This window comes from Anoplopoma fimbria, chromosome 13, assembly GCF_027596085.1.
Source record: "Anoplopoma fimbria isolate UVic2021 breed Golden Eagle Sablefish chromosome 13, Afim_UVic_2022, whole genome shotgun sequence".
Taxonomy (NCBI): domain Eukaryota; kingdom Metazoa; phylum Chordata; class Actinopteri; order Perciformes; family Anoplopomatidae; genus Anoplopoma; species Anoplopoma fimbria.
Window position 1 is genome coordinate 1,195,098 of NC_072461.1, and position 21,268 is coordinate 1,216,365.

The 21,268-nt window shown below is 43.1% G+C and overlaps 1 protein-coding gene across 1 annotated transcript in view; it reads left to right on the forward strand.

The window, feature by feature from the left end:
- The window catches only part of kiaa0825 (KIAA0825 ortholog), a 109,177-nt gene that overhangs the window by 48,746 nt on the left and 39,163 nt on the right, over window positions 1-21,268 (forward strand). Inside the window, exon 22 of the mRNA XM_054611421.1 lies at window positions 687-781. Within this exon, the coding sequence (XP_054467396.1) occupies window positions 687-781 (95 nt within the window). The remainder of the gene's footprint in view (window positions 1-686; window positions 782-21,268) is intronic.

Sequence of the window (21,268 nt, forward strand, 5' to 3'; positions counted from 1 at the left end):
TGCATAGCTTTGCATAGAAACACCCTATTAAGAGAATGATTAAAATGCCTTCTCCGCTTCAGGTGCCTGTGTTGTTTGTCAAATAAAATGGAAGGTGGAGGGGGGGAAAAAAGTTACATCCATCAATCACCTGTGAGGAAGGAGCAGAGGGGGGATGGATGGATGGATGGAGGGAACAAGTGGAGTTCTCCTCCTTTTGTCAATAAAACTCAGCCTGGAGTTAAGAGTGACATTTTGGCAATCAAAGCAATCAGATTTTTATTTGCTTTCCCAATATGGTGCTAGTGCCAAGTGTGTTTGTGTGGGTGAGTACATGTGTATGTGTTTATGAAAGAGAGAGAGAGAGAGAGAGAGAGAGAGAGGAGGAGGGGGGGATGTCTGGCGAGGTGCCATTGAAGACGGTAAGAAAAAAAGCCAAGCAGTCACAAGAGTAACGACTCCCTCCCAAAATTGATTTATCTTTCTATAAATGATGGCTACATCCCCCCAAATGGATTTATAAATTAATTGCTGTCTTATTGGAATAAAAACCTTCTTGTGCGGACATGATTGATCGCCTCGTGTCGGTAGCCTGTGCTGGGGACCCCCTTCCTCTTTTGTTAGTGGGTCCCAGCTGGAGCGGTAATGCACTGATGGTATTAACCCTGATTAATAACTAACAATACCCTATCCTCATACATCAACAGAGTGCAGTGGTCGATTGGGCATGGGACTGGCTGAGGCTGCTGCCAGCATATCAGGGCATGAGTCAGGTCACCTTCAAAACTCTGCTGGTGAACAGGTAAAACACTAATTTCATTTGTTACATATACACACTATCACAGACAGTTGTGTGTACGCACATGCGAATGAAAGTGTGAGTGAGTTTTTGTGTTTTCATGTTTTTATTATGATCCTTTGTTTTTGTTGTTGAGCAGTCCTTTTATGAAACAAAAGCCCTGCTCCAAAGAGGCCTGTGCTGCATCAGTAGTGTCTTTACCTGTACAAAATGAGCTGTTCACTTGGGACTCCGGAGGCAAGTTTCCCTCCACCCCCAAATTCCCTATTTGACTTGACTTCGGCGTAAGCTCCAGTCATTGGGGATCATATAGCCTAGCAGCTCTTCATCAGAGGTTCAAACTTCCACTTTGTTCAAAGGCCAAGGGCTCCTGTGGCTTCCCCAAAGGAGGCCGAGCTGTGGAAAGAACTCTTTGGAAAAAGGATATTGGAGTGCTATGATTTCCTGTGTGTGTTGAATCATCGGATCCTGTCTTTGTTAATGCATGTGTGGCTGACTGTCTGAATGGACAAAATGTTTTGCAGATTTCACTTATTGAGGCATGCCTGCTGTTCAGGCACTTTTCAGGCCTTTTCCCTTAAAGATGTAAAAAAGAGGGGCTAACTCAGATCTTAGTGTCATGTAATTGAAGAGTTTTTCAATGTGAGTCCACCACTCCTGTCCCATCATCCCCTTCCCTCCTCCTCTACTGTTCTGCTCTGCAAAGGGCATACATATTTATACAGGTATGTGACACATATTAGATGGCAATACTTCAGGCTGTACCCTCTTCTCCATTCACATCTGTCACGCTACCGGCTATCAGGGAGCCATAGGGCTACTGCACCTTGTCTCCATGCCTTTACGCCCAATCCTTTCTGAGTCATCACCATTGTAACACACACACACACCTTTCTAACAAAGGGCAAGCTCTGCATCTGCCAAGGACACAGGTCTAATAAGGGTGAAGTACCGCCTCTGTGCTCTGCTGTGACGAGCTTCATCGCCTTCATGCGTCTACTCCTTCGTCCCACACACACACATACACACACACACACACACACACTCAATTCTTCCTCTCCTTATATGCTGCTTTGTTGCATGTTAAAACAGATACTGTCATTGCTTGACGGAGCCAAATTAGTGTTGGGGCATACATGAATAGAAACTGAATGTAGTGGATACGAAGTCAGATAAGAAGAGGGAAAAAATTGAAGAGATTGGATGCAGTTTGAGATTGTGAGTGTCACGGAGAGAGATAGAAAGAGAGCAGTCAATACTGACAAGGCACCAAAAAGTATGAGGAAGGATGGGAGTTGGAGGGAGTAAAGGTTATATAATTCACCCTAATCTCACAGTATCAAAGTGTCTGAGATTCTGCCATTTGCCTCATTAGCCTCTCTTTGTTGGGCCAGAGGAGCAGATTTCATGGAGGATTTGGAGAAAGGCTTTGGTTCTGCCTGAGACGCTTGCACAGAGCAGGAAGTTAGTTTCACGGCTGGCGACATGTAAGCTGTCAAAGTTTTCCTCAGATCCATCTCCGACTCAAAAATATCTCTCAAGCTATGGAAGACCATTCACTGGATAAGCACACTGATGTTGGATTGTATGATCCATTTGTTAGTGCAGATAAGGATAATGCTTTCTGTGTAACCGCAGACTGAAGTGCCCTTGGCTGTTTTCACAGAGGCTTCACAACAATTACTCTTTTACTCCCTCCAGTTGCTGGACAAACCAGAAGATATAATCTTGCACTCTTGACAATGTTAATAGTAATGACGTTGTCTCGTACTGTATAAAAACACCCGTCAATGTGACCTTGTGATGTTCTGTATTTTCTGTCTCATGAGTTTTATTCTCCTTGAACGACTTCCCTTCCCTGTACACAGCCAATATATTTTTCACTCCCTTGACTGTGAGTTAGCAGTGTGGCCCATTGGCCCCCTATATATTGTTACAGTGGCAGGACAGTTATTGTGCCGGGGGTTTATATCACATTCTAATGGAGCAAGGCTATGAGTTAAGGGCGGTAGGCTTTTACACCAGGGCTGTTAAATCACTGTTCAGATGACTTCATTAGCAGAGCAGGACACATGCTGAGACACTTGCGCCTGCACACACACATAAACACGCACACACATACATACACTTTCACCCTGCTACCTTGACAGTGTAGCCAGACAGGAGGGAGAGTGGATTTATACAGGTGTGTGTGTCCTTCTTTGTCACCTGTCACTTTGGTTCCCTCAGCACGACGGATCATCCATCATCTGCAGATTGAGCTTTTCAGCAGAAACCAGACTGATTAATACCACCCTAGGACCCCCAGGGTTGACTGGCTGACTGGCTGACCTGGCTTTCTGGCAGGCTGGAAGTTTGAATGGATAGATGGACGACTTATAAACAGGCTAACTTTTTAGCCTGTTTATTTGATGGCTAAATGGCTGATTAACTGGTGGACCAGCTTGGTTAGGTACTGACTGGTTTGCACAATGGATGTACAGTAAGAGGCAGCCATTAGTGTAATTGTTTAGGTGGAGTTATGACAGACTGAAAGGTATTTTGACTCAATGGCTAGGAGGCTGACTAGCCTGTTGGTCTTTTTTGATGGCAGGTCTCGTGATGTATAGATGATGGACTGACTGACTGGGAGGATAACTGGTTGACTGAAAGCCAGACTGAGGCTCTAGCCTAGTTGTACACACATGTGCAGGTCAATACAGAATATATAATTGTATCTATACAGTCTTTTATTTATTTCAAATTTCCATAGAAAGTATTTTTATTATCATTGTTGCTTTGGGTTTTCTGATTCCTTGCTTCTTACACATTTGTTTTCATAACCCCATTTTAATCATCTCAACATCTTTCTAGATGTAAATCATGCCACTTAGTCCATTGGTTCCCAGCCTGGGGATCAAGACCCCCACTAGGGATCTCTTAAGCTTCACAGGGGGTTGCAAGGCCTTTTTGATTTTAAGGGGTGTTAGACAATCTTTAAAAATATATAAATACAATTTATCTCAGTGTTTTATTCAATTCTGTGATGCAAACTAAAGGAAATGGTTATCCTTTAAAAAGACCTGAACACAAAGCTATATGCACAGTGTTTCCCTCTCTGAAAAAAAGTATGCAGTTAAAACAACCAGAGATAATAGAACAATGGCCAAGCGTCAAGGAGAAAAAACTCAGAATTTGTCCATTGAATATGTCACTTAGCCAGAAGTCGTCCGTTTACTCAATGATATAAAAGGCATCCCTTTGGAAACAGGTTGTAGACCTATAGACTATGATATATTTGTACAGTTGAAAGAGAAGAATACCAAAGAAATACCACATCTTAAAGTAATCAAGGCGAATAGCAGACTTCAATTGGATCAACCATACTGATGTGTATTCACTCAGTTCCTTTATTATGAATCTGTAGTAGCTTTAAATCAAGGTTATTTCCTGAAAAGCCAGAATCAATGACATTACATACCCAGTTTAAATATGCGCTTGACATTTCACCTTGAACAAATTATTCACCAAGGTTTTTGTGGTAATTGTCATGATCTATGGATTGAAATGATTTGGAATTATGAGCCGTTGTACTGTAGAAGCATGCCGTCAAGGTGCTAAGTGACAACTGATAGTATAGTTTCTCTTAAACTAGTGATCTATTCAAACTCTGTTTTTCCTTGGTGACCCTTTGAAATCCTCTTTTCTTTGGTGAACACTTGTTACTCTTTCACAGCATGCTTAAGTATGGAGCAGTGAAAAGAAACACAAACCCTATGCACTGTGTTGGAGTTAATTAAAGTAATGATGGCCCTCCTCTTTCTTATTTTGTGTTACAAGGCCTTCATAAACCAGGCCTTTCTGTCACTTTTCTGTCCCATCTGAGAAAATGAAGCAAATCTCTGAAAGAAGTATGGAGCATTGCCCTAGGGAGGAAAGTCACATTTTAACTGTCATCTGCCAAGGTGACTTTTTGACACACTTTCCTTGTGTCTGTATGTCAGAGAAGGTCTCCTGACCTGGTTGATAACAGGTAGCCAAGTATGAGAGATGAAGCTTGATGTGTCACAGGGCGCCTCCTCCACTCCATCATAAGGACCTAATATCATCCAAGGACATTCATGCTTACATATACAATGCTGGTCCACTGCTCCAGGTTCCGTTTCCCAGAACCAGCATGGGACAACAGACTTCATACATTGACCAGGAAATCGTAAATTATTGGGCAACAGTAAAGGTTAAGTTAAATATAATGTGTTTTTTTGCTATTTTTACTGCTAATGTTCAGAGTAAGCACTCTTTCTCATGATTTTATAACACACATTGACAGGAAGAGAGACTTAACAGCATTGACCCATAGCTTTTGTAGCTTAATATGGTAAGCTACACTGTAACTACTGAACACTAAAGCATTTCCTCTGCATTGTCTCATTGTTGCCGTTACCCCTCAGGTCCATAACAATAGCAGTTTGTGGAAAAATGCCAGTCTGTGGCATTCTCTTGCTTGAGCGGCTCCTTAAATTGCAGCGATAGACGCTTGTGCTTTCAGGAAGTGGGCAATAGCCATCTGTTCCTGGGCTCTGCCATATGGCAGGCCTTTTTCTCAGGGAATAAAATAAAAACAAATATGTCAGAATGTTCGTCTTCCTCCACGGACGCTGATCAACCTGGGGAGAAGCTGGATCTCTGTGTGTCTGGATTAATGGTCTTACTTTACGCTTCAGGGAATGAGGGGGTGCGTGCTTGTGGTTGGTGGGGCTTTGTGTGTGTGTGTGTGTGGTGTGTGTGTGTGTGTGTGTGTGTGTGTGTGTGTGTGTGTGTGTGTGTGTGTGTGTGTGTGTGTGCGTGTGCGTGCGTGCAGTTGAGTACATCAGCATGTCTGTTAGAGGGTAAGTGCATACTAATGCACATTTATGTACCTGGAAGTATTTCTGGAATCATTTATCTGACTTATAGGACGATGTTAGGGTACCATTTTGAGCAGTTGGTTGCCCTAGTCTTGGAAGCATTAAACAACACAGGAGAGAAAGAGCTTCAAGGTTAGCCAGAGTGACATTTCATGGCTGCCGCTGCCAAAAAAACAAGAAGAAACGCTCTCAAGCCTTCATCAGGCTTTCCGTCTTGCGAGGCCAGAAATTCAAAAGACTTGTCACTTTTGAAAATCAGGAGAGTGTGATGTGTCATTGAGGAAGGGCTTCTTTCTTCTCTCGTCGATCCCCTTGTGTGTGTCCCCTCTGCTGACTGACAGCTAGGGATGGGAGTTTGTGTTGGTTGAGACAGAATACATCTTTTGTCTGCTTGGTTATACATGGTGTGTTTTGTCTCCGCTACCCCTGGACAGCACTGACACATTGAGGTTTTCATTAGCCCTAAGCAGGTGGCGGTGCGCACAAGTCACTTTCCAAAGCCTGCCTGTGTGCGTACGCATCTGCACTGCACCAGCTTGTATACTGTATGCATATCATGGAGGGCGTACATGTGTCTGGCCGCATGTGTGTGAATGTTCGCTCTTATATTTCAGTGTGTGTGATATTTGGAGGTTTGCTCCAAAGGCGAATAAATCAGTGATGCCTGGGATAAGGCCGTGGCCCCTCCTCAAACTGCACAGACAAGCTGAGAGGCTCATTAATCAAACGGCCAGTCACAGATGTGATGGCTTCCACACAAACCGCCAGCAGACTGTGAAAGTCACATCCAACAGAGTCAACTGTCAGCCAGGCAGGCAGGCCGCACTTTTACTCCCCCACCTCTCTCTCCCTCTTTTTGTCCCTCTCTTTCTCGCTCTCTCTCTACCTTCTCCCCTCTGTTGTATTTATCTCTCAGTCTCCCTTTACCTCCTCTAACCTCTAGCGTGATGCCTCGGTGTGATACATTTGAAATATTTGTCTTGTCTCTCTAAAAACGATCGGGAGGGTCGAGGCATATCTATCTTCTCAGAGAGTGGTCATGGTCAAACCATTCTAGAGGCACAAGACATCCGTCATTACGGCACATTGCTTTGCTCTCTGTACTTTCAGGTGTAATACAGGTGAAAATATATTTGTTTCTAACCTCGTCTATCCAGATTCTCTTTTAACTTAATGGATTTTAATTAATTATGCTACAGTATGGAAGTTGATAGAGGGGCAATCATTTTACATTGGTTAAGCCTAGGAATATGTGTTCACTTTGTCCAGCTCTATGTGTCTGTGCTGACAAAGTAACATTTTGGCCTGTCATTTCCTTTGTATAGAGTCAGGGTCACATTCAGCAGTGAAATTTATTATCCTTTATGGATATGCAGCCATGTGTAAATTATCTATTACTATTTCTGGTTATTATATCACATATCACATTCAAACCATTTCGCAGCTGCAATCTCCACTCCCAAAGGGTTTGAATTGGTTACAATTGTTAACAATAGTTACAATAATATCGCTATATTCACTGACAGGATTGTCTGCGCTTATGCCACAAGGCAAGCTTTTCAACAGGATTATCTGGTTATCCCTTGTGTATTGTGAACTTCCTGCAGTTTCACCTGACCTCCTTTTCACAGATATTAGGATTCCAGATCATTTCATAAGGTAAATGATTGTTCCAACTTCCATCTTTGGATGGATAAATAATTGGAAGACCTTGTACACCAGAACTAAATGAAAATACCACTTAATCTGCTGCAAAGCCCTCCAAGGATGGAGAGAAATGCTGGATGGAACAGGAACAAATCAAAGCCACCCGTTCCTGATTAAAAATGGCAAGTCACAAGACTTCCCAAATACACTGGGGTACTTTAATGGTACAAATATAAAGACAGAGCTCCACACGTCAATAGGAAGCCACGCTTTGTCCTCAGTATTAGTAATTGGTGGTGGACGGGATGATTTTCTGTTGTTATATGCCAGAATTTTGGGGATGACACCAGTTGGAGCCTCACAAAGCAGAACTACTCTCTGGCAAGATCATGTTTTGCTACATGGACCTTATGCGCAGCTATTTAAAACAGGTTCATATAAATACTGTATGAGATGATTCAGCAACTTTATGGCCTATTTAACACTTTTGTTTTGTTTTCCATTTTGAAAATTAGAAGACAAAATAAATGACAGCCTGGCTAGAATCTATCATCTCTTCTACAGCTTACTCAAAATGATGAGTGTCTCAAGAAAATACCAATTGAGCCTTGCCACATCAAATTGAGTGAAATTATGGGCTGTCATTGTGAGCCTAGTGGTATAAATGTCTCTTATTATCTAAAAATGAAATATCACTGCAAACACAAAAACATAGTATTGTTACAGCACAATTTCCGCTGAGATACTAGGAACTACACTTGATACCATCATGTATTTTTTTTTACCATAACGGACTTTGGGAACTTTGTAGAAACTTTTGCTTAGAAATAGTAGTTTGTCCACTGGGTATTTGTTTTTGTAGGCTCTGTCAGCAAAATAATTCAATGCTTTGCCCCTGGAACCAGTTTTGTCAACCAGTTAAGATGGACTGGGACTCAGTTCAAGACACGGTGGACTGTTTGACGCTGTTGCCATGTTTCCTGCTGATTTACTGAGTTGACTTTTTAGCTGACTACAGCAGTCCATTGTCGAGAGCCAGACTGTGACCGTCTGTTCCAGTCCATTATTTTCTTACCATTCTATTCCATGTGCCATCTTTATTCAGACCCTCTGGAGGTGATGCTGAGTTAGGCTTCTAGCTTTCAGAATGTTTGTTTGATGAGTGTATTAAAGAATTATACTGTAAAACTCAATGTTTTGGTATTTATATTGCTAGTAATCGAATGAGTAATAGTAATTCAACACATGAAGAGACAATTATAAAGGTAATGTTAATGTGTAGTTGCATTGTGTGTGCTGATGCACCATTGCAGCAAAGAGCTTAAAGAGATTGGAAAAAAGCATAAGAGCTAAATTTTGTTTTTGCTACATATCATGTTCAAGACTTCTCTATACTCATTCAGTGTAAGTCATTCTCAAAAAGGGCATCATGCATCTAAATGCCTGAAACATAATGTCTGTGTGTGTGCGCTCCTGTGTGAACGTGTGTGACGGTGAGGTTTTGTTTCGGTGGTACATCACGAGGTTGTATCCTGTCGCCAGGCTCATTAGCCCGTCGGCAGCGCCCAGGCTGCCCCAGCCAATCACTGCTCTACGCTTCACTCTGCCATTTGCATGTGGTCCAGGAAGAGATAATTAGAGGGATCTCTGCCTGTCACTGTTAATCTGGGATTTAGTGAAGGGCTGTGACGCCGACATGCTGATGGACTGACACACATGTCAACACACATGCAGTGCAGCATCATACTCGAGTACACACATGCACAAACGGCAAGCGCCAACATAGTATACCTGCACGCACAAACACACACATACCAGCACTAAAGACTGGAAACACACACAACAAATGACAACATGAAAACACAAATGCTGTCTCTCTGAATTGGAGCGTTAGTCTTTATTAACCCTTTCTGTTTGCCCTGCAACAAATACAGTTGTCTTTTTGTTATCTTCTTTTTAACTCTAATACTGTAGCGTATTATACTAAAATAAATCAGAGCTGCTTCTCCATTGGTATGTGAATGAAAGCATGTTTACTCAGTGGCTGTTTACACCAGTTGTACAATGCTGTTGACACAGGTTTTAGATCCCTGTTCAGATAGACTGTGCCCTTGTTGCTTCCCAAACAGGCAGAATGCTCGGTAAGCCTTTTGAACAAGCCCAGCTGTCAGCCCTATATACTTTCTCACACACACACATATCGATGTGCACACTTCCGAAAAAACCATGTACATGTGCTCATGTGCTGGCACGTCCCCATTCACACACAGAAACTCACTCACACATCGCTGATTGGCAGACCTCCTGTTTTCCCATAATTCCGACTGATTTATCCAATCAATCTCACTTGGAGGGCTGCTAAAGCATTGAGTAATATTAAGAGTAGAACATGCAGCAATTACAACATCATTCAGGTAATTACAGAGCTGGTTTAGCAGCAAACAACTGAGCCATTTTATACATTCAGCATGTTGCCTATGTGTTTTATTTGGAGCTGTTTGATATTTAATCGGAGGAAATGAGATACATCTGTAAATGTTACTGCCTTTAATGCACATGTTGCATATTATGTAAAATATTATATCATTAGCTAAATGTGTGAATGCAAATATTGACTCTGTTCACCTAATTGAATATCAGAGAAAGTGTCTCATCCCTTACAAGGAAATCCTGTGTAAAAAACTGGGTAGATGTTCTTGTCACCGCAAAGCTTATTTTCCACCCAAATGACAGCTAGTCCTTTTTGTACACTGTGGGACTGTTTAATGGTGCATGTTCAGAGAGAGGGTGAGCACCGTTACTGACCTCATCCGTCCTGCACAGTGACCCTGTGTCACCACTGATGGCACATAATAGTTGACACTTGACTTTAGGGGCTCTTTAAGTGCCAAGAGTGCCCCGAGGCCCTGGATTTATATTCTAATGTGGTCATCTTTGCACTCTGTGCCTCCACCTTTTGTCCACAAGCTCTCTCTACACTTGTTTCCACTTTTTCTTTGCCTTTCTTCATCACTCTCTCTCTCTTTCTTTGTCTTGTTCTACAGACACACACACACACACACACACACACACACACACACACACACACACACACACACACACACACACACACACACACACACACACACACAAACACACACCAACACTTAGACCTACTCAGACACGCTTTCACTGAATTGAAATAGTCTGTCCCTCCCTCCTGCCCCTGTGCCATTACAGGTAAGCACAGAGGTGCACTTGTCTGGACACTTGTCTTGACAAATCTATAGAAAGCTAGAGCGAATTCTGGAACAACTGGAATCATCCCTCTGTTTTCATCCTCTTCCTCTCCTCTCCTCTCCTCTCCTCTCCTCTCCTCTCCTCTCCTCTCCTCTCCTTTCCTGTATACTGCATGGCTCTCATCAGCTGTTATTGGTTCATGCATGTCCTACTTTTACATACCTTCACTACCTCGAATCCATAGACATTGAAGTTTGCAGTGAGGGGTTGGGTACTGTTTTGATTTTAAAGACTCTGATTCAGATTGTGCTTATTGATTCCTATCAATTAGAGTTGATTCCTAAATTCTGATTTGAGCGTACAGTATGTCTTGAGTCAGCAGAACTTTTAGACAGCCAATTGACATTCTTGCAAGAGGTGTAAGAATTTAAGTTATACTCTATATCTTACCATGCTTAAGGTTAGTTATGACAGTATGTTGAACCAGAATTAGCTAATTGTGCTTTATGCCCAATACCATCCCACCATGCTGCAATATCATGGTTTTGCATGTCAAACTGACTTCCTCACTTGTATGATATCATTTTCATCATGTCTTTACATTTTGCTGTAGCAATACTGTTTTGTGCAAAGCTTATCCAACACTTTTCAGTGCAATAAAATTAACAAATGCATTGTTGTCACAATAATTAAAGCACAATTAGCACAAACCTAATTTTCAGGAATCCAAAAGAACATTATTAACAAATCCTCAGTAATTATGTATTTAAAAACTAATTTATAACAACTCTAATTATAATCCAAGCAAGCAACATCAGCACACGTTGTAAATGTGGAGAGCAGGTAGGCTGTGTATCAGTGGCAAATGGTAAGTGTAGGCTTGCACTCTTCCTTCACCTTGCCTCTCACTCTCTGTTTCCCCCACCTTTGCGGATTTTTACTATATGTTTCTTTCAACTCTTTAAGCCTTTACCTGCTCTGGCTGTCCCTCTCTCCTATCTTCTCAGAGAAACCATCATGGTTTATGTTTTTCTGAGTCTTTGATCATTGAGCAGTCTTTCAGCATGTTGACTACAAGGCCTCTCACCTCCCCAGTGGTTGTTGCAAAAGAGGGGGCACACTTATCCAGCTTCTATGATGTTAATAGTTGAAAGCATCTGGTGATATTGAAAGCGTGTGTGTGTGTGTGTGTGTGTGTGTGAGTGTGTGTGTCCACTCAGACATGATGAAAGACTGTGTTAAAGCACTGGGTTGTGATCATGATGCAGCTACATCGTAGCCCTGTTCAGAGGTGGTTGGTAAGCAAGTCCTCCTTACGTACTGTGCTGTACATGGCGGATAACAATCATGTGACACCACAATCATTTGGGAGAAAAAAGACCCTCAATGCTTCAAATTCTTACATTGTTTTTAAATAGCTTAAAAGGTTGGAATTTAGATCTCCTACTACCCTGAGCATTTCATCCATATCTATTTGTTCAGTTATTGCATAGAAAACCTCCTTTGCGGTGCTATAATGGGTTTGTCCTCAGGGCACAAACTCTGGTTCAAATAGAAAAAGCCTTTTCTTTCCTCAGTCTTTACACCTCCTGTGTGTAAACGGTGGTTGGGTGTCTGAGAGCTTTGCCGCTCCATCCAACTGCAGAATTCTCCCCTTTGTAAGATGCAGGGGATGGCCTTGATGTGACAGCTTGCGATGTTAGCCCAAGTTGTTTTTGACAGAAGACAAAGAAAAAGGGGAAGGAGGGAAAGACAAAAAATTGAAACATAAAGGGAAAGCTTTGGAATTTTTCCTGAGGTGAATTGCCTCTGCAGGAATCAATTCTTTCTCCTTGTCATTTCTTTTAAAAAAACAGATCTTTGTTTTCCTTAGTATTGCTTTGTCATGACTGTTAAGAACAGTCTGTTTGATTGAATTTGCCACCGGAGACATTTAGTGATCTTGATGGATTCTTTGGATGCAGGACCTAGGCTTGCTGGAAGCATCTTTTTTAGATGTTTTTTTCCTTATGACATTATGGAAACAGGTCTACCCTTTACAGTTGACTGAACGGTGAGTGGTATTATTTGACATATTGTACTGCTACATGCCAGTCTACAAGAATGCCAATGACAATCATGGGAAAGGACATTTAGATTACTGTCGAGCCTCCCTGAACTGTCTCTTCCTATCTGGCCTCCTATCACTCCATCTGTTTTGTAATATGTCTTCTCTTCATCTTGAGTTTGACTTGTAATTAGGAAGAGCTGGTCAGAGGGGTATAGGGCGTTTGTGCATGTGTCTGAATTGGTGGGTCTTGTGCACCTGGTATGTGTGTGTGTGTGTGTGTGTGTGTGTGTGTGTGTGTGTGTGTGTGTGTGTGTGTGTGTGTGTGTGTGTGTGTGTGTGTGTGTGTGTGTGTGTGTGTGTGTGTGTGTGTGTGTGTGTGTCCAGTATATCTGCCCTCACTGTGTCAGAGTGTGACCCTTGGGCTGTATCTTGCAATCAGTCAGCCTGCCTAGCCCTCCTGTCTGAGTGTTCCTCCTCCAGCCCTTTGAAGGAGCCCCTCTTATCACAGTGTGGTAGACCTTCCCTCTGCCCCTCACTGTTCTGAAGGTTAGCCTCACTCTGTGGCCTTTCTGTTTCCACTATCCTTCATATGCACCTTACAGGTGTCTATCCATTTTCTGCTTATTACACAGTCTCATAAAGGAGTCTGGATGTTTGGAGTTTTTTTTGCTCTTCCACTCAAGTTGAGCCTCTCCCAGTGCTCTCCATATACTGTCGCCTGCCACCAGCTCCCTCTCCAGTACTTATGCACATCTAACGAAGGAGTGGAAGTTTAAAGGTGGCAAATCTCCATCCTCCCTCTTATCCTCACTTTCTCTCAAGGTGTGTCCCTTCCTGCCCTCGCTTTTTCTATTTCTCTTCTCCATCTTGTCATCACACACACATACATTCTTAGATCCCTAAGAATAAAAAAGTAAAAGTTGGGCTGCACCAATATCTCTTTTCTCCTCTTTTTCTGCCTTGGAAGGCCTATTCCCCGTCGCAGACAGTATGTGTACGGGCTGTAGTTTTGATGCCCACATGCCTGATTGAGAGGTCAAAATGCCTGCTATAATCTCTGAGCCTATAAACAGTCAAGGCGTTTCAAGGATGTTCTCCATGAATATATTTAGTGTATGTGATGTGAATCTGAGCGTTACTGGGACTAAACATATCCTTGCTAAAAAAGTTGTAACAATGGATGAATATATTATTTCTTAGGTGATGAATTTGTTATGCATGGTTTGGTTGAGAGTTAGTCTTTCCCAAGTGGCATGTGGGTATTTCTATGATAGATTTTAAGAATACAAATCTGAATGTTTTTGAATAGTTATTAAGATATCCGTGCACTCGCGGTACCAACAATGGGAAAAAAACTGCTTTGTATTTCAGGCACCTAGATCTTGTGAGTGATTGTGAAAGCTTAGGAGTGAGGCTTTTTCTGTTGGTGAAAACCTAATGCTATAGCAGATAAGCAGAGTTCAGATGGTTGCAGCAGGGCAAATTGGGTTCCTGCCTTTCACATCAAAAAAGAAACTTATGACAGAGCCAATAGGATAGTCAGTCAGCAGAGTCTCACAACAATGTCTGCTATTTCACATCTCTTGTTGAAATCTCAATCAACCCTGACTCTTAGAAATCGTGTGTATCTACTAATATTGTTTTTTCCTGTTACAATTGATTTGAAACATAATGGATGCCTGAATTATGTTGACGAGGAACATTTTTTTCTAGTGAGGGAACTGATGCGCTTGTAGCACACACATCTTGTAGGGTGGAGGTTGTGGTAGATGGTGGGCATACAAAGCACTTGACACAGGAGGCAGGAGTTGTCATCGTTAGTCTCATGTGCAGTTAGCTTTAGGCAACAAAAGCACTTTAGTTATAATTATGGAGAGATTGTGCTTCAAGTCACTGTTAAGATTTTAGTATCAAATCAAGCGTATGACTTCTCTCTAACCTTAACCAAGTGCTATGACTTCCCAAACATAATACTAAAATGTTGACTCATGCTTGAGGTGCTATATTGGAGGGAAAACAAATTAAAAAGTCTTCATCAATGAACATTTTGCAGATACGTTCAATTACTTTGAAAATAAGTTCATTACCAACGTTTTCCATTATGTCGATAATGTGTGTATGTCTGTATTGTTACATCCCAAATGCCAATGTTTTGTCTGTTAACCATTAACATGCTCAACATTTGTTTCTTAAGAATAAGAAATTAAATAGTTTTACGATTTTCAATACACAAACTTGCCATTTTCATACAGTAGCAGCCCTGGATTGCGTTGGCTCATCACTTCCTCTTGAGGTGGTTGCGTCCATGTAGTGGGAGGCCGGTGTGGGCTGATATCTGTCTCTCTGTATCTGTATCACTGAGAGCAGATATGGCTGATATCTCCGTCATCTCAGCATCTCAGACTTGACAGCACCGATCATAATCAGTCCCCCTCCGGCTCTCCCTCCTGCTATCTGTTTTTCTCTGTATCGTAACCTAACCCGTACATCATGCCAGGTGTATCTGTATTTTTCTGTTGTTTAGTGTTGCACCTCACTCTCCATATCTTAACAACACCTTTCTTCCTTACGTGCAGTAATGGTGCACTTTGGGAATATGCACTAGATGCAAAGGGAGTTAGTGTTGGGAGTGATTCTGCAGTTATTTCTGTACAGGGTTGTGTGTGTGTTGGTGTGCGTTTGTTTGTGTGTGTATGTGGGTAGGTGGGTGTGTGTCAGAGAGCATTTACAAAGGGATCAGCCCTGAGGGTGTCGATGCGTCGCCACAGTAGAGGGAGAGCAAAAAAGGGGGGTGGAGGCGAGTGAGTTCACAGCAGATGTAGCAAACAGCCAAGTAGCTTGAAAATCTCCTTACTTGGATCTGCACTGCCAGTTCAGTACTTATTTATTTATTTGGGTTTGGGGGCAAATGTATGTTCAGTGGCGTTGGATATCAGTGACAGGAAGGATCAAAGAGCGACACCACAAATGAAGCTGTCAAAGTGGCCCGACAGCTGGGTCCCGAGGCGAACATCCCTCGCTCGCACATTTTATTATGATCGCAGTGAAACCTCACAGCAAGAAGGAAAGAGGGGGAAAAAAAGAAAACCATCATCTCCCCAACCAGATAGAAAGAAAAAGAGACAAAACGAGCGGCGCTGTATCATCGCCGTCCATGATGGAATGAATTATGAATGTGTGGAGGGGATTAGGAAACAATGGTTGAAGTCACTAGGATCCTTGCCTAGTTTCCTCACCCTCAGCCTGGCAACTAATTAGCACTTTCAACACCAGTGTATGATCTCATTAATGTGATTTCTGCTTATGTAACGTGCATGCAGTCACACACGCTTACATACATACAAACACACGCACGCAGAGATTGCAGTAGTGGGCTATTACATAAAGCAAATGAACATGCGAGGGAAAATGTATTGTTGGTTGTTGAGCTAATGCAGTTAGAGTGATGTATCAAATGTTTTTCTAATGCTGAGATTGCTGTTGGTCTAGTCAACAGAGCCGTTCAGTGTTTAGGGCATTTACACCAGCGTTTCTTTCCCCCTATGTCTTGCAATAATTTGAGCAATTTGATAATGTGTGATGAATATCATCAGTCATCATAGTGTTGATTGGTCCACAGAAAAGACGGGTACACTGCTGGATTATTTCTAGCTCAGTGGGGAGAAAAAGAAATTCAAGTTTATACCGGTGATACAATTGTGCAAATTTTTTAAAGGCAGGAATATAATTTTCTTTCTTCTTTTATATTAGTGTAGTAGATACAATTCACATCAGCTAATTAGTATCCACACACTGAGATATGGGGAGAGGGAGAAAAAAAAAGAGGGGGAGGAAGCAGGGAGAGGGTTAGGGTAGATAATTAGACAGAATTAAGCCATCTCTTTTAATCTAGCCCCTGAAAGAAAGAGAGGGAGAGAAAGAAAGAGAGATGGTGGGTGGGAGGGCGGGGGTTCTGGGGGTGAGGCCTGCACATTCACCCCTCTTCTCTCTCTCTCTCGCTCCTTCTCTCCCTGTCTGGCAGAGGGTGTGAAAGTGTGGGAAAAGAGGGGCCTGGTGCCTTCGCCTCAGCAGAATGGATCAGCTTGTGTTTCTGAGGCTCTAGAAGTGTCCCATTGTCATGATGTCACCGCAACTCAAGAAGGCTGACCTCTGACCCCTATGGATTCATGGCAGCCCATGGCGGCTCTGCCACACCCCCACAACGCCAAAAGTTCCAGATTGCCAGTGGGCGCCCACTAGGGGGTACCCAAGCCTTTTGCTGTCAAATTCGAGGTGCTTGCGGCTTTACGGCGCGCAACTGTATATTTACCAATGAATCCGTCCGTCTATGCCCCCTGATTGGGGGTACTTTCCCTCGCACTAACCCGCTCTTTTTTTGTCTGGATATCCCTCAGTCGCTCTGCCATCTCAGCCAACCACGGCTCTTTTTCTCTGCTCTCTCTCTCTCTCTCCTACACGCTTTGTATCTCTGTACCCATGAATATAGCGAACGCCGGCAGATGTCGCAAATACATCATCTGAGGGATGCGGTGTTGATGGAAAAAAGTCAAGGCACGTACGAGTGGGGGATGTGAGCCGACTTGAGTCTCTGAGCGTTTGTGTGTGTGTGTGTGTGTGTGTGTGTGTGTGTGTGTGTGTGTGTGTGTGTGTGTGTGTGTGTGTGTGTGTGTGTGTGTGTGTGTGTGTGTGTGTGTGTGTGTGTGTGTGCACTGTATGCCAGCATTCATCTGTGCATGCGTGTGTGTGTTTCTCTGTGTTCCTCGGTGTGTGTGTGTGTGTGTTTTGCGTGCGTCTTTGTGAGTGTGCTCCCTTTTGTGTGTGTACGCATGTGTGGAGGTCACAGCAGGTCAGCATATTGTCCCTCAGATGTTTGATATTTTATGTATAAGAGGGTGGCTAGAGCGAGAGGATAAGCACGTTCCTGACAGAGGCATCTCTCCGCCAAAATCCGCCACCTCAGCAATGTAGAGCCCAGAGTCAGATCAACAATGGAGGGGAGCTGCCTTATACCCGGAGAGGGCTGATGGGAGGAAGAGGGGGAGAGAGAGGGGGTGGGGTGGGGGTGGGGGGTTGAAAACCAGAATCGCTGCTGTTGCTGCACGGGCAGCCGGCAGCCTGACAGCACTGTTGCAATAAAACGACTACGATTATGCACAATATTGTGTTTAGAAATGCAATGTGCTGTAATGCATGCAGCAAGGCACATCATAAACATGCACCATAATACATTAAAGCACCCTTCATCTACATGGACAGAGCCAGTCGACACGTAGCCACGGCGATCACGCATGAGCCTATAGCGCTGTTGCAGGTGTGTGTGTGTGTGTGTGTTTTTTTTGGGGCCAGTTGCAACGGGGGGGGGCAGAGGTGTCGTCCTCAGATCAGCCCGTGTCGGGGAGGAGATTCCCCAGAGTGGAGCTATCCCAAACAGCACTCCCCTTCTTTCTCCTTCAGGGGGAAAAGTTTACTGCCAGCTTGCTTTTGTAGTCGGCCTCAAAAGATTTGCGGCAGTCAGCATTAAAAGGCACAGATCTAAGGAGACGCCTCCAACTGAAATACCTACAGAGGAAGGAGAGAAGGAGGAGGAGAATGAGGGGGGGGGGGCTAACTGATACAAGCATTAAAGACAGACGTTAAACGCTCCTCTTTGTAATGGCTTTGTACCCCAACAACAACAATAATAGCAGCAAAAATCCCGACCATCATCTTGTGGTATCTTCCTTTGATCCGTCCTTTTTTTTTTTTTTTTTTTTTTTTTTTTTTGGCTTTGCCCTTTTTCCACACTCTCCCATTTGTCGTTGAAAGGTTGATTTCTTTATTCCCTTCTGCACACAAACCCGCACACGTAGGCCGGTTACCGGGGTGATAGTGTGGCGGATGACATCATGCCCTGACTGTGTTGTATTGTGGGTCGGGCTCTGGCAGGGTTCATGGGATGGTGGCGTGGGCTGGCGCAGCACAACTTGCTGTGTTTCCTCCATCTTTGCCTGTTTCTCTCCCTCTCCTTCTGCCTCTGTGTCTCTCTCTCTGGGCTCTCAGCATTGGGTTGTCCAGTGCGCCCTGTGTTCCCTGGGAAAAAGATTAATTATTCAACACACAGCCTCAATTAAATTTAAATTCGGCGGTTCAAGTAACCTTTTAGCATGGCACATTTATTATTAAGGCAGATGCTTTGGCCCTGTTTAGATTTAGAGCTTATCGGATTCTTTCAGCCCCTTATCACATAGGCAGTTTACTTGCGATGGCTGTGAGGCTTGGCCTTGGCTTGGCTGGAATGCAGTGGAGTATATTTTCTCAAACAGCCTCTGGTAAACATTTCTCACTATAAAATGTCCTTTGCTAAAGATTTTCCAGCATAATATGCACCAAACAGGATAGCAGTTTACATGTGACTCATGCAGCGAAAAAGCGAGACATGTGGTGCTTTCATTCAACTAAGTCTCCAGTTCGGACTTTCACCGTCTGAAGTGGCTATCAAACACGAGACAGGATGTCATTTTGACATGCGTTTTCTAGTATAACGGATACTTGGAAACTTTGAAACCTTCATCAATTGCAGATGTCTTTCTTTTCAGTCATGTTACTCTTTCAATTCCCAACTCCTCTGCTGAATAGAGAGAAGTGGTAAGAACAAAACATGGACATATAGTAGCAGAAACCTTCAGGATAAGACGCAGGGAAAACATTAATCAGGTTTCATTTTAGACCAGGATACGCACTCTCCGCTGATGCATATTTAACAAATTGCGTTCCATGACTGCAAATGTTTTGCTGTCGCATGGTCACAAACACGTGAAGATTGATAAGCAAATTCCAAAATTCAAACATTTAAGCTTGCACACAACAGCTCAACAGAGTGTAACACAGCAAGGAACGACAAGAAACAGCCTTGACGGCCCCTCTAAATGATCCCCCTCCCCCAGTTTCTGTCTCCCCATTTCTCTCTTCCTCCATCGAATAAGATGGTGCCTTTGTCAGGCAGGAGCATAGAGACCTCACAAAGCGAGGGAAGATGTCACAACAAACAAAAACAGCATAGTAACCCCCCCAAATCTAATCAGGAGCCATTGATTCACGCTATGAATGGAGACTGAGTACCTTGAGAGTGGCTCATCCAGTGAGACCATAGACAGCATGACAGGGACCTTCAAAATTCAGCTGTGTAGTTCCCTATCATCCTGTTCTCACCTTTAGACTCGACTCTATCAACTCAAAGATGATACAATCATCAGTCCTCTCCAGGTCCTTTTTATTTCACTTATTCATTTGTGTAGTGTAGATTTTTTTTTGTGGAATATACACTAATAGGCTTGCTTTGTGAATGCAGAGAGATATGGGTCTTTAGTGCTTATGTACTCTGATTGTGCTTATGAAAGATGCTTCGATCGAGCAATTAAGCACAAGGTAAACTTTTACCTAGCAAGTTCGTTTTTCGGTTTTCAACTTAAATGGAAAAGACATATTTAACTTATGGTAATGCAGGTAAAAACCGAGAGCATATACTTGTGTACAAATGTTTTGCCCCCCTCCCCCACTCAAAAACAAAAAAAAAATCCCATTAGCAATGCAACTCTATTAACTCTTACGGGAATCTGTGACATTTCAAATGAAATTATTTAATCTATAATACGTGCATGCCCTTCTGAGTTTTTTGTAATGCACAATATAATGCAACAACTTTGCTCTTATTATTTGTAATGATACTTTGGCATTACAGGGTAGAGGTATCGATTTTGGAACCCAAAGCATTTATTGTGGAGGTAAATGTTATTATTTTAATATTGGACTCATGCTAATTTAATAGAGCGTAACATACACGTCAGTGTGTGAGCCGCAGGGGTCTCTCTGTCTCTCTCTCTGCCACCAAGCATTGTACAATATACAATAATCTCTGGTAATGTCAAAGACCAGTCATGGCCGCTCCCCAATTTTGATCTGGCGGGCACAGCTTCAACAAATACTGCTGATATGTTTGGAATGTCATGTTGTGTTCACATATCTTGCACATTAACCTGTTAGGATTGTTAATTAGTTTGCAGTAGATATCAAAGGGAGTCAGTGGAGGTACCTTCACCGGAAAGCTAGTGTTCAGGTGGGCTGTGGGCTCTCAGGGAGGTCAAAAAGTTTCCAAACTTTGTATACAGAGAAATTGACATAGGTATATTACACTCTTTCCTGTTCTTTTTAATTCATTTTAAATTAGGTCAGTCGTCTTGGGACGACAATCTCAATTTATAAGAATGACTTAAAGCTGCTATAAGGAACCTTCATTTTGTGTTAATTTAAAAGCGATGGTGTTTCCAAGCACCAGAGCTCCTTTAGAAAACCTCTTTTTTCACTACAGCTGAGCCTGAAAGTCTGCTCCGTGCAGTCCTGGTTCTCTCGTGCCTCCCTTTCCTCCAGCGGGCAAACAATACGGCCTGGGCCTCCGGCGTGGCGTCCGTGTTGGCTCTCAGCGGAGCAGCGAGGTGAAACTCTGCTCCTAGCTGGAGGAGGAGCTGCTGCTGTCGGTCACAGAGCTCTCCGCCTCCCACTGGAGCGCCAACTGTAGGTTAAAGGCGGCAGCGAAGCCAAATCTGGGTTTGTCTGCACCAGGCCGGTTGCTGCTAGAGGCCCTGCTGGAGTCTGAGCTGAAGGAGTTCTGATGAACCTCCGTGCCATTAATTGGTTCGTCTGATATATGGACCA